The 14405-nt window shown below is 46.4% G+C and overlaps 1 protein-coding gene across 2 annotated transcripts in view; it reads right to left on the bottom strand.

Moving 5' to 3' along the window:
- LOC119187546 (large ribosomal subunit protein eL14) overlaps positions 1-14405 on the bottom strand; it is a 223761-nt gene that overhangs the window by 139634 nt on the left and 69722 nt on the right. The window contains exon 1 of one of the 2 annotated variants that reach the window (XM_075878662.1): positions 13222-13226. The exons of the other annotated variant lie outside the window; for it this stretch is intronic. Within the exon in view, the coding sequence (XP_075734777.1) occupies positions 13222-13224 (3 nt within the window). The 5' untranslated portion in view covers positions 13225-13226. Of the gene's footprint in view, positions 1-13221; positions 13227-14405 lie in introns of those variants that run through there. 2 annotated transcript variants of the gene reach the window in all.

Here is a 14405-nt window from a genome sequence, read left to right as displayed (position 1 = left end):
GGACCATCTGGTGGCAGAGTGCGAAGAGAGTGCCGATCCGTGACCTCCCCTAGCTTCGAAGGCGCTTCAGGAGAGTCTTGCCGTCGGTGGCATGTTGAAGGTGCTCGATGTGCCCCTGCGCACGCTGGAGCATGCGCAAGCACACAGACCACTCTTGGGCCTTACCCAGAGTCGCTGCCCCAGGGGAGTACTTGAGGAGACCCAGGATGGCCCCCAGTGCTCTGCTGGGATGTCCTTCCAGGTCCATTCTCCTGGCAGGTGTCAAGGTCACCAGCGGGTAGGCGCAGCAATAGCGAGGAGGCCGAAACCTGGATGAGCCATAGTGCGAAGCAACAACGGCCACGCTATTGGAGCTTGCTGATGGCCTCCTGGACACGTCGGATCTCTGTGCTGGCGAGCTTGGCAGCTGGGGTCCATGTGAGCCGGTGGTAGATGGCGAACTTCTGGTGCCTCGCAGTCAGCTTCCAAGGCAGGCAGTAGTTGCCGGCTCTCAGCTATTTCACGTAGCGTCGTGCTGCCGCGAGCGGATGGATCAGCATGGCCTCGGTCTTGGTGGCGGAGACCGTTAGTTCGATGCCTCCTCATGTAGGTGATTGCTGCGTCCAAGGTCACCTGCAGTGATCTCCTGATAGCTGGAGGTGTCATTTTCAAATGCGACTGCATTAGTCGGCTTTTTAAGCATCCGCCGTTCTCCATGGCAAATGAGGCTTTCCGCTTTCACCCCCTCTTCCATAGCAGCAGCTGCGGGCACGCATGCTTAACCTCTCTTCTAGCGACCGAGCACGTGGTGCGAGAAAGTGTAGGAGAGGGTAGATGCAGTGCTTTCCTGCGTTTATCTTTCGCTATACGCTCTCTCTCCTCCTTGTACCCCACTTTCCCATTCACTCACGCCTCACTCGCAAGCGTTCGCTGGGTGGGCGCCCTCAAGAAATCCGGGATTGTGTGCTCGAGAGGCCGCTGTGAAATGCCAATGCCCATCCGAGAACGCCTTTTTTGTTCAGTTGATATATTTTTAACCGCGCACGCTAGCTACTATACTCAGGGAGAACTTTCTGTGGCAATAAAGGGAAAGCCATGGGGGTGGAGCTACGGCTCCGCTACTCCGCGAAATAGTCCGGTTCGGCTCACGTTTCAAATGACGGCCGTATTTAGGTAATCACACTGCACACAATTTGATACCTCTGCTTGCACAGCTATTCCTAGGTGAAATTCGTCACACGCTCCTTCAGCGAGTGGTCGGAAGGGCTGGAGGGTGACACGTGCTTACCTATAGACGAAAACGTGCGATGTTTTCAGACGTGCAAAAATGCGAAGCGACCCTTCAGAAATCAACAACATATATGAATATCTCCTCAGGGCGTGCAGCGTCTCTTATTAAACAGCATCCAGTAGAAACTAATGTTGTTCTTTTCATTATTTTCATGCGGTAAACATGGGCGCATTTGTGGCATTATATGCTTCAGCGGTGGCACACGCCCACTTTGGCTCCGTAGCCTTCCCTTTATAGCCACAGAAAGTGTTCCAAGTATAGAGCTGAAAACGCATACCGCGTTGGATGGATGGATGCTATGAGCGCCCCCTTTATAACGGGGTGGTGACAAGTATGCCACCAGGCTCGACAAAAAAAAAAAAAAACCTTTTTTCTTTTTTTATGTTGGCCTAATGCCTCTACTTCGATAAATTCTATCTTAATGGAAAAAAGGTAAATTTTCAGCTTAAGTTCTCTGCCATTTACGGCACACTGTCCATATTTTATTTTTCCAATATTTATTTTTGTCCTTTCTCTCTAATTTTCTGCCACCAATACTCTAACCGTCTCTTACTTATTTCAATCGCGGGTGTGTTCAGCTTTCCATTGTTGTCCCTAAAACCCAAGGCTTCCTGTAGGCTCGTGCCCAAACGTACACCCGGGTGGATATCTCCACATTCAATCAGAACATGCTCCGCCGTTTCCTTATCTTTCCCGCAGCATGTGCATTGTTCTTCTTCTTTACTGAATCTTGCTTTATAACTACGCGTTCTAAGGCAACCCGATCTCGCTTCAAACAGTAAAGCGCTTCCCCTTGAATTATCGTAAAATGCCTCCCTCCTTATTTCATTTTTGCCCTTTCGGTAGTTACTCAAAGCCGGTTTTTTCTCCATAGCTGCCATCCAGTAAATCCTCTCCGCCTCCCTGACTTTTCCCTTAACGCTCTTTGTTGACATATGGCTTACAATACCAGCCGTATACTTACTAGTGAGTCTTCTAGTTCTTTTTCTCCACTGTGTGTCCACGCTCTTCCTATACAAATAACGGAACACCTTCTCTGCCCATCTACTCTCCTTCATATTTCTTAGCCTTTCTTCGAACCTTATTTTGCTCTGCGCTTCCCTCGCCTCAAAACCTGCCCACCCCATATCGCCCTTTACAGCCTCGTTTGTCGTCTTCCCGTGAGCACCCAACGCGAGGCGTCCCACAGTCCTTTGATTTACATCCATTCCCGATTGCACCTCTGCCCTCATGCACACCACTGAGTTCCCAAAAGTAAGCCCTGGAACCATTACACCCTTCCACAGACCTCGAAGCACCTCATACCTATTGTATCCCCACAACGCTCTGTGCTTCATTATTGCCGCATTCCTCTTTCCTTTTGCTGCCGAGGCTTTTTCCTGTACCTCCATGTATCTATCACTCTCATTTACCCATACTCCAAGGTACTTGTATTCACTTACCCTCGGTATTTCTTGGCCTTGTATGGACACCGTCTGATCACAGGGATCATTGAATACCATCAATCCACACTTCGTTACACTGAATCCTAGTCCAAGAGCTTCACCTTCCCTTCCGCATATATTCGCCAGCTGCTGTATATCATCTCGACTGTCCGCAAATAAGACGATATCGTCCGCATAAAATAAACCTGGAAGCTTCTGCTCAATCATCATGCCGCCCTGTTTGTGTGACAGATTAAAACCAATGTTGCTACCTTCTAGCGCTTTTTCCATACTCACCATGTACAGCATGAATAACAGCGGGGACAAAGGACATCCCTGTCTCAGACCCCTGCTAACCTCAACGTTCTCTTTGCTACGCATTCCTTCCCACTCTATGCAAACTGTATTTTCTCGGTATATCTCCCTCAAAAGCTGTATACAGTCGTCGCCCATGCCCATTCCTTTCAATATATCCCACAAAATTTCCTGATTAACGTTGTCGTATGCCCCAGTGATGTCTAGAAAAGCCACGTACAAGGGCCTATTCTCTATTTTAGATATTTCTATACACTGAGTGAGAACAAACAGGTTATCGTCTAACCGCCTGTCGACTCGAAATCCGTTCTGAAGTTCTCCCAAAATATCGTTATGTTCGGCCCATGTTTCTATTTTCATTTTTACTGCTTGCATCGCCATCCTGTATAGTACCGATGTAATGGTTAGTGGTCTATACGAGCGAATCTTGTCCTTTTCTCCCTTGCCTTTATAGATTAAGTTTTATTCGCGTTTCTCGCGAATAAAAACGCCACCTGCGTCCAAAAGCCTTAATGGATTCTTCAAACGTTGGGTCCTCACGTGCGAAACACCGTCATGGGCGCCATGCAATGCATTCGCATTTCTTCACGATTCCCTACGAGAGGGTTGAGGGGCATTTTTATGCAATAACATTAAGGATCTCTTCTCCCGACGTACCGTGTATTTGCACTGCGTTTTGATCGCTTAGGTTGTTCAAAAAAGGAGATGGGGAAGGGAGGGGGCAGCAGTAAAACTCTCGGGAATCGAAAGCACCCTCCCATTTGGCACATCGTTACCCAGTTGGTGCGTATGCTGGCGGCATACGCACCAACTGGGTAACGCTAGGTGGTACTAGCGCACCAACTGGCGTTCGCTAGGTAGTACTACATATTTAGGAAAGACACTGAAACGCGCCTTAACGGGGGCCTTCTTTTTCACAGGCTATAGTGAGATGCTGTGTACACTTAGCAGGTAAAACTTAAAATACATGAAAACATTTGAAAGTTGGTGTATCTCATAATCTCTTTGCCAGTCCCTAATAAAACTTCAAAGCCTTCGATAGCTCTGTCACAATAAACGTAGAGAAAGTGCATTTTAAACAAACGTCCAGAAATGTTAGGTGCTGTTTTGGAAAAATTGACCTTTTTTCGGAGGCGAGTTTACTTTACTGTACTGATTTTTTTTTACAGAGAGACGGCTCTACGCAAGGGTGACGCTCTGTAGGAAATACTGAAAAGTCATTTTATTGTGATATTAAAGTCAAACTTCTCGCGGCGCACCTTCCGTCATCGACCCTATAACTTCACTCAGGCCAGAGTACTATCCCTGGTGAAACGTTTATAAACGTGGCCCTTGTGTACCGTGGTAAATACAAGCCGCAGTCTAGCTATATTGTGATGACCTCAAGCACCAAAACACAAAAATGGCAGCTTAAAAGGTCTTGTAGTGGCAAGAGCGAAGCGCTTCTCGTGAGGCTAAAAAAAGTGCCGCGCACATCTTACTGCGGTGGGAACTCGAGTAAATGCGTCCGCGAGTGATCGGGGTATTGTGCGAATGTTGCGTAATTGGGTATGGTTCGGTAATGCCTAATTGTTATTTCGTTTTTATTATTGTTATTTATTGAATGATTGTCGGTGTTTACTAGCAGACGTGGCCTGTGTTGCCACGTCTGCTAGTAAACACACTGCTAGAGAGGAGGGGGGGGGGGGCAAACAGTTGGCACGACACGCTGGCATGCGGCAGGACACACGAGGTGCGAGAATGTGCAGTGGGTTGTGGACAACGACAACGCATGAAGCGTGACATCGTGCGACTAAGAAATGCTTCGCATTTAAAAAGTTGACGCCACCGGTGGCGCAGCTGTATAGCTACCGCTAAGGTGCCTAGATAAAACTAGTGGCTAAGGTAGCAACCCCCTCCCCTGTCCTCCTCGCTTATGTTCCCGGCGCACCCCCTAGAAGGTTGAAAACTTTCATAAAAAGGAGAACGTTTTGCTTCGGTGGTTACGGGGAATAGATGTTAATGAAACAAAATGGATAGAAATGAGTCGTACAATAAAGGGTTACCTATATGAATACAAACGGTACAACACAAGAGCCAAGCGAAGTGTGTGTACTCACCTGGCAACGTTGTGCAGTTTCATATTTCACACGGCTATTCATGGCATCTCGCATCGTGCATCGCAGTACACCCGGTTTTCCGAATTTGTTTTGGTGGTGTTCACCCTGTGACACAGTGAACACGCTTCTTGGTGGATCCTGTCAGTCACCACAAAGCGTGACATTGTGACGAGTGATTACAGCCGGCTTGTGCACACGCAAAGAAAAACCGCGGCCAGACTGGTACGAATGCTTGATTTGCAGCACTGCGATGACAGTTTTTTTAATGCTCCCATTTTGACAGTCGTGATGCCAGGTAACTATGGTGTGGTGCGCGGAACTTCCGAAAAAGTTAGAGTTCTACCATGGCCGCTGGATAAAAAAGTTTTTTTTTTTTATCCAGCGGCCGTGGTTCTACCGCTGAGAGGTCGAGAAGCAGCGCGTTTCGGCTCTTTTTATGCTACGACGGTGGCTCGAACTGGTTAAGCGTGAAATGTTCCTGAAGGTGCGTTCATTACGCCCTGCAGCTGTTGTGTACGTGAATACGCACAAGTAAAACACCTGGCATACGCTAGAAGCGCATTAGACGCGCTCCTGGCGTTTCAACAAGAACCGGCAAGTTGAGGCTCGCTTCGCAGATCTTCTTCGACGTACGTCGACGGCGTTGCACGAAAGCGTTCGGGTGGAATGTTTCATCGCTACACTTCAAGGTGTGCATCATTTGGGATAGCACGATGTACGTTGAAAAGAGCGAAAGCGTTTTCTGTTATTTTAAGACAACCCAGCTTTGTTTAAAAACGTGGATGTTGCAGCGGACACGCACCGCGAAACAATCTTGCCCGATTCGGCGCCAACTGGAACGCTCCTCCTATGCATAATAGGTCCTGGCTACTATTTCGTCTTTATATAGTCCGACGAAAATGCGGCTGCAGCCAAATGCGTATGGGCACGCGTTTTGAACCTTTTGCATATAATTAAATAACACCACCAGCCATTTGCAAGACCACGTGCAAGGAATGCACCAATTACCGACGCGGATAGTGGAAAAAATGAGGGGTAAGTGAGAGAGTGAGGAGGACAGAATCGAGAACAATGAGTGAATACCTTGGAAAGCTGTTTGATCTATGGACCTTAGCTACCACTAGGTTCTGGTGTGAAAAAAAAAACGGTATAGCGCGGTACAACGCTGCAAACTTTTTTTTTCTATTGATCTGTCGTGCGTGGAAAGCATATGTAGCTGCCGTGTGATCGTTTCAGCACTGCGGAAGGCTCTTTATCTTGTCATTTTGAGCATAGTGAACCACGAGTAATTTACCGCGCTGCTGTGCTTCACCGTTTAGACTTGATGGCAAACCTTTCCCATGCATTTTCATAGGAGTTGCGCCGAACAACGCTCGTACGAATTGCGCACAATATTTTAATGAAAAATATAGTACTTATGAAAGCACATGGTGTTGCGAATGGTCAAAAAGTGTGTAATACTATGACAAATAAAATCATTTTAATACAACAGCGCTGAAAAGCTCGTCTCGCTGAAATTCCGGCGTTCGTTGTGGTATCTTTGGCCATCAGCGAAAATTCCATGTGCAACTGAAGATAAGAGCCGGAGGTTTGATTGATTGATATGTGGGGTTTAACGTCCTGAAACCACCACATGATAATGAGAGACGCCCTAGGGGAGGGCTTCGGAAGTTTTGACCATTTGGTGTTCTTTTACGTGCACCCAAATCTGGGCACATGGACCTACAGCACTTTTACCTGCATCGGAAACGCAGCCGCTGCAGCGGGGATTCGATCCCGCAACCTGCAGGTCCTCAGCCGAGAACCCTATAGCTACTGGACCACTGCGGCGTGGTTAAGCGCTGGATGGTGTTTGCGCTTTGGCCAATCTGTGTATTGGCTTTTCCCTTGAGGCACAATTTATGTAACCACCGAGGAGTGAAGGCTGGCGAGCGAAAGGCAAGGCGATATAGTGGGTGTGTGTGCGCGGGCGTGCGTATGCGTTGAGATGTGGCTACCGCGTTGAAATTTGAAAGGTTATGCTCAAGTGTTTATTTTAACAAGACTTCATTAGGTTCATTCAGTTTGCTGAACCTAATATCAAGGGTTTTTCTCATTTATATATGAACAATCCAAAGAAAGTGTCAAATAAAGATAGCTTTCTAGGAAGGACAAAGAATTATCCCAAGTACAACACACCAAAAGGCAGTTTACTTCCTACTGATTGTAGTTTAGAAGCTACGAACGTTGGAAAGATAAAGTAAAACATATATATTTCAAGACAATCTTACAAAATTATCGCGCAATGCTAAGACAACAGGAGTGAATATGAAAATTCAGAAATGATATAATGACGTGGAAGAGACACTCACTGAAGTAGACAGCGAAGGCCTGCCAGTCTCCTGCAGAATTTTCTTTGTCGTTTTCGATGGGCCTTGCGTTTGTGTCAGAATTTTGGTCTTCGTGCTCATATCATGACAAGACAATCGTACTTTTTTCACTGATTCGGATGGAGGAACACCGCGACGTTTTCGCTCTGGTCGTGGCTTACTGAAGTATGCAGGTAGGTTGGGTAACAGCGTTGGCACCGCACCTGCAGCGACAGCACCCCGGGACATTCGCACTTGGTTACCGCTGATATGTTCGGGGGTCAGCCCAGAGGACCGGAGCCAGCCAGAGTTTCAAGGATATGTCGAGGAGAGCAGCACTGAGCTGTCAACACTTACTTTTATTTACAATATTTACAGGTAACGTGTTGCTGCATGATGGGGTCATGGAAGCCATCGAGCTTCTGTGAACTTCTTGTAGCTTGTGAGAGCTTGTCGGGAGCGCCTTGACGCTTCTGTTTTATGTCCTGGCCTTCCCAGGGTTCCCTGTAGGAATAAAAAAATAATGAAGGCCAGGACAGGATAATTAAAAGTGTGATATTCACCTCCGCCGTCAAAAGGGAAAGGTGAAACGCCATCTCCTCCCCAACATACGAAAGGAGAAAGAGGCATGTCCAGTCCGTGCCATGGCGAGGGAGAAAACACTGAACACCACGTTGACACTTCACGTCACAGCACGAAAACGTGGAGTCTTAAGGGGAAGTCAATGTCGTAGTCTGTTGCAGTGATGGGTATGTGGCACCTGGTAGACCACAAATTGTGGAAACAGTGGTCTCAAGGTGCCACTGTGAACGTGGGAAATGCATTCGCAGACAGTCCTCAGACGCTGGGCATTTTGCCCCGGGCATCTTGACGACAAAGCAAGCCGCCTCGACGGCCAACAGCTCTTCCTAATCTGTCAGTCGGTCAGGCGGGTCCAAAGGGTTTTACGAGCGGCGCCGATGGCCTGGGATAACTAGAAGAACAAGTTTTCTGTTGTCGCCGCTCTTGGTGCATCTCTGGGAGCACTGACCCAGAAGAAATCAGGGTAGGCTCAGCCACAAAGTCTCATGCGTCAAAGCGGGGTCAAGCTGGGCAGGCCGATGCCGATCATAACACCGCCGATAACGTTTACAGACGCGAATAACAAGATGTTCAGCAAAATGTTTTTCGCACTGGCAGTAGTCTCGGCCAGAGGTTTGTCATTCCGTTTGAGGTGCAGCTTCCGAACCCTGCTGTGGTCTTACTGTGGTCTTGCGAACCCTGCGATTGTCGGGGTAGCCTGTCTGGCAACCCGAAACAAAGCAATGCATGACCATCTTTCTCTTCTTATACATCAAAATATAGAAAGTTTCATCGCCGACGCACGCACAGGCACACGCACACACTCGCACAAACGCTCGCACGCACACGCACAAAAGGATCACTACACAAAGCAACAATTCACGCACAGTGGTTTTTCGCTGGTTGAGCTGCGCCGAGCACTCACTCCTTCGCACACGTTGCAACCTGTTTTCTACTCGGATGGATGGATGGTATGAGTGTCCCCTTTACAACGGGGCGGTTACATGTGTGCCCCCAGGCTCCCAAGAAAAAAAAAAGCAAATAGAAATCTTGCTTCTTATGGTGGGGTTGTCTACTTGGGAATGCCTTATTGCCTTATTGTTGATGCCTTACTTGGTTAATGCCGTATCTACTTGGTTAAATCGATCTTAGTATTGCGAAGAAAAATATAAAATTGTGTTTCATCTCTCCGCCTCTTCAGGCTTAATGACCTTATTTTTCCACTATCTCTGTGCTTTATCTCTACTTTTCTGCCACCACTACTCTAACCGTCTTTTCATTGTTTCTATCGCGGACTTTTTTAGATTTCCATGTTTGTCCCTGAAAGCGAAAGGCTTGTACCCACAGGTACCCCTGGGTGGATATCGCCGCAGTCAATCATAACATGTAATATCGTTTCCTTAACTATATACACAGCATGTACATTGTTCTGCTTCTTTACTGTATCTCGCTTTATGACTACGCGTTCTAAGGCAATCGGACTTCGCTTCGAACAGATAGCGCTTCCCCTTGAATTATCATAACACCTCTTCCGCCTTATTTTGTTCTTGCTCTTTCGGTAGTTACGGAGAGCTGGCTTCTTTTCCATCGCTCTCATCCTATAAATCATCTCGGCCTCTCTGACTTTTCTCCTAATTCTTTGGCCATTTTAGTTGATGGAGCGATTGGTCTGGTCAATTTTGAATGCTTACGAGACTCTAGCCTAAAGCCCGGGCTAGCCGCAGCAGCGTCACCCGCGGCCGTAAGCTTTTTTGAAACCATGGCAGCTGCCGCCCACGGGCGCCCACTTCGCTCTTACCACTACAAAACGTTCCATAACACTGTACTTTCGAGTCGCATTCTCAGTTGTCTGCCCGCACCGTGCGGTCACTGTCATGCAGCGTACCTGTGAAGCGAGCTAGCGGAGTCTGGAATAGTGTACGCGCACGCGAATACGAGATATACGCTTATCAGAGGGGCAAGAAATAGTTTGATTTCGAATTCATCCTCATGACACCGACATTTTGCCCTGTGATGTCTTGCGCCAATGAAACAGGGGACAGTAGGTGGAAGTTTCACGGATTCCCGTCCGATACGGCGTGGCCACAAGCCCCCGTCGACTTCGTGCGCCGCGGCCTATACTCGGAGACTGGACGCCAACGAAGCAACGTTTACTCTATTCGCTGCACTTCACTACGCATGTACACTCCCGCAACATGTGGTTGCTGACATAATTCGGATTGTCTTAAAAGTTATGCCATTAAAAAGCCTACCAGTGTTCATGTAGGGTCCCTAGATGCCATCCCAACGTTGCGCCCCCCTGCCGCGACAGTCGCCACACGTGCGGCACGCAGCAGACGATCGAAGAAGTGAAGTGCGTGCCAAAATAAGTAACGAAAACATGCGCGTGCTCATCCTGGTAGCATGTGCACGCGCAAGTTGGCTGTGATTACTTTTTCAGGTCGTACTCACGCTTACAGGTACACTTCCTGCGCTCTCGGATGCCTGGGCATATCAATTGATGAAAAAAAAAGAAACATGAGTGAAAAATGCCGTGTAAGTACCCCTTCAACAGCGAACTTTCATTCGTCCATAGACTGTTCACGCTCGTGTTAAATTGAGATTGTGCCGCCGTAACCATAAGACGCCTAGGGCGCTCCCAGATTGGTGAGACCACCTGGAGGCGCGAAAATGACCGGACATGCACAGAATTGTTATTAAAGTAGCGTAGCAGCCTAAATCTCGGCGATTCCAAGCTCAAGACGTTTGTATTCAACGCTTGGACACTTTTGACGGTGCCGAAGGCAGTGCTCTTGACAAGGGGTCACGTCACTGCATGAAGCATGGTCATGCCAACTCCTCCCTCTCTGCAGGCTGTTCTGATGTGGACCGTATCGACGCTGCCTTGACACTTCGCCAACATTCAGCTGTCCGCGGAACACCGCCCCTTCAAGCCGCTTCACCGCCTGCCCGGGGGGACGCGTGTTTTCATATCACATCGCAGGAGATGTATCGGAAAAATGTGACCCCGCTATTGGCTGAAGACTATCATATAATCTCAGTGCGCTTCTGGTATTTCTTGTTTGTTTTTGTTTCGTTTGATGCAAGAGGGCGGCACGCATTGACGCTATAGCATAACGCTAGCTTTGCGCTGGTGAAGCTTGTTGAAGTCGCACGCCATAGATATTACGCTGAAACATGTGGGCTTTTCACTGACGGTGTCGCTGAAACGAGTTGCGTTCTTATGCAGCTGGCGTCCTGTGAATTTTTATTTATTATGCGTTCGTTTGGGCTGCCGGCCAGCGAAGAAGACGCACCACTTGAACTACTCCGGATGTAAGCTGTTTTAAGGTAAGTGGTTTGTATCACCTGTGGAATTTGCGCATTGGTCTTCTGTGTCCAGTGCATAAACTAAGACGAGACGAACTTGTTTCAACGTTAGTTGTTTTGTGGCAGTGTGCTGTTTCTCACTACGCCACGCGTTCATCCATGGGTCCTTTGGCGTCTTATTTCTTTTTGTTTCACGCTAAACACTGCCAGCTTGCGTGCTCTTAACGCGCACAGGGCTCATGAAACTCATCTAGTAGAGTAGAGCGGTTGGAGCCCAGGCGTTCCCCAGAAAAAGAAAGAAATATGAAGCAGGAAACGGTACATGTCACTTGATGCATATCTCTGTCATGTTGAATAAAACATGCAGTGCATGTAGTAGTGCCCACTGTAGTCCATGCAACCTGAATATATAAAAAACCTGTATTGTGAAACAAATAACATGGCTACTGCATTCAGAATTAAACATGGCTACTGCATTCAGAAGTATAGTTGTACAGTACAGACAAACGTTGTATTTGCAGACGCAGTTATCGAAAATATTGTAGCCATTTTTTATTACTGTCACTGAACATATATTATACAAAAGTGTTGTTGGTACAAAAGTCAACAAATGAACTCCAAAAAACTTGCTGTGGTTTTCAAGAAAAAAAAGAACTAGCAAGGAATTTGTGAAATAATAGACAGTATGAAAACACAGACAAAAGGAGATACGCGTTCCCTCGTTAAAACAAACTGCTTTATATTTCATGCACTTGTCAAAATGAAATAAATTGTGAGTCACTGCGCATGTCTGTTTCCTTTTGTCTGTGTCTTTTTGTGCCATTTATCACTTCCCTGTGTTTCAGATCCAATCAGTTCACAAAACCATTAACTGCAAATCGGTTTCCCAGAGACATAGTTCGAAAGAAATGATCATGTGAAATAAAAGTACTTTACACTGCATGTTATCTAAGACATACATAATGTCATGATCACATTAAAATGACACTTGTGTTCTCAATTTACCATACCATACAGCAGCCACACTTAAATGATCATTTCCTGGAAGTAGGAATAAAACATGACAATCTGTGAAGCAGTGTTAAATTTTTCATGAAAGAAAAGTCCTGATAATTCGAAAACCTCGGCCCCCACAATGGTTAATGTGAACAGAGCGTCCCTGGTTTTCATTGCTCCTCGCAGAAATCGGCCCAGAGTGATCACAATAAGAACAAAGGCAAATGTACTAGAGATGCGAAACAACGAAAGAGCGGCATTTTCGACGCTGTCTTGGAGTTTTAGGTAAGCTGCGAACGATGATCATTTTGAATTATGACAGAAGAATCAAAAGCAAGTGCAAGTTATTGATTGTTGTTATTTTGATTGCGTTCACTCTTCCATGTGAGTAAGCCTGTTTTGTAGCATAAATACCGAAATATATTTCGACATTACAACTTCCTGCTCACATGAATGTGTTTTAGTGCTTGTTTCTGGCGCATCACTGGCTGATCAAATAATTCTCTTTTCTGTTGGAGCACCATGAAAGTAACTTACGAAACCACTTGCCACAAACGAGCCTAGTTTTCAATTAGCGATCCTGAAGTGGATGCTTCGCGTTCTGCCCACGCTGTGTGCATACGATGTCCGTTGACTGTGGCGTCCGCCCGCTCATTCGAACTCCGCTTGATTCAAGCAATTTTGTAGTCTTTTTCGTGTTCGAACTAACGAGCTTTTATTGAACCTTTTGAGCTATTTGCAGCTTGAGCCGACTAATGTGCCCTGGGAACCTACTGGAAAGCCAGTTAGTGCCTTTAATTTTTGGGGACCGCGGATGGTGTATAATGAAACTATGCAGATGATTTGAGGGTTTCTTCCTCAGAAAAACGAAAAGCAATTCTGGCTTAAGCAATCAAAACCATCTTGAGACCAACAACCCAGTGAGAGGGGCGCCGGTAAGTCCCGCAAACGTTCTCTGACGCCGACGATATTTGCTTGGCCTTTGCTAGATCCCAAAGGAACCCCCTATCTATGTCAATCCACAGAATACGACAATTGCGCCTGAATACTTGGGCAAGCACGAACCCTTACTTTAAAAACAAATGAAGATATCTTAATTGTTCCCTGACCAACTCTGCTTTATTCTATTCTCTTGAGGTTATAGACTAAATGAAAGTGATAGGTGTCACCTATCACTTTCATTTACATCGCTCACTGAGTCGTTATCAATTTAAAGCTGAACCCTTATTGTAAGCCTACATGTTTCTGCTCCGTAGGTAAGTACTGGCAAAATGCAGCTGTTATAAACCTTCGTATTGAGGGTTAGTGGCGGACTACTATTCACGATTTGAGAATGCTTGCCGAACGTGATCCACCCCATCCTTGTTCTTTTAGTTATTTCACACTCATGGTTCATCTCCGTGGTTACTACCTGTTCCAAGTAGATATATTCCTTTACAACTTGCAGCGTTCCTCCACCTATCGCAAAATGCTGTTTTCTGTCGATACTGTTGCCCATTACTTTAGTTTTGTGCGTATTAATTTTCAGACCTACTCTTCTGCTTTCCCTGTTCAGTTCAGTAATAATGAGCTGTAATTAGTCTCCTGAGTTACTCATCAAGGCAATGTCATCAGCGAATCGCAGGTTACTCAGATGCTATTCATTAACTCTTATCCATAACTCTTCCCACTCTATGGTCCCGAATACCTAGCTCCTGTAAAAACACGGGAAATAGCACGGGAGAAGTCGTGTCTCTCTGCCTCACACCTTGCTTTATCTGGATTCTGTCGCTTTCTTTATGGAGTACTATGGTGGCTTTGGATCCGCTGTAAATTTCTTCCAGTATGTTTACATGTAGGGTTAATCGATGCCCTGATTCCCTAGGGCCTGCATTATACTGCCGATGTTTCGAGTCAAACGCCTTCTTTTATTCTTTGAAAGCTGTGTATAGGGGTTGGTTGTATTTCGCGCATTTCCCTATTATCTGATTGATAGGATGATTGCGGTATACTATGGAGTAGCATGTACGAAATTCTGCTTGATCCTTTAGTTGATTGATTTCTATGTCGCCTTAGTACTATTAGCTATTATTTTTTAAATAGT

The sequence above is a fragment of the Rhipicephalus microplus genome, chromosome X (assembly GCF_043290135.1).
Source record: "Rhipicephalus microplus isolate Deutch F79 chromosome X, USDA_Rmic, whole genome shotgun sequence".
In the NCBI taxonomy this organism is placed as follows: domain Eukaryota; kingdom Metazoa; phylum Arthropoda; class Arachnida; order Ixodida; family Ixodidae; genus Rhipicephalus; species Rhipicephalus microplus.
The sequence above is the reverse complement of the archived record's forward strand: the minus strand, read 5'-3'. Positions and strand labels throughout refer to the sequence as shown.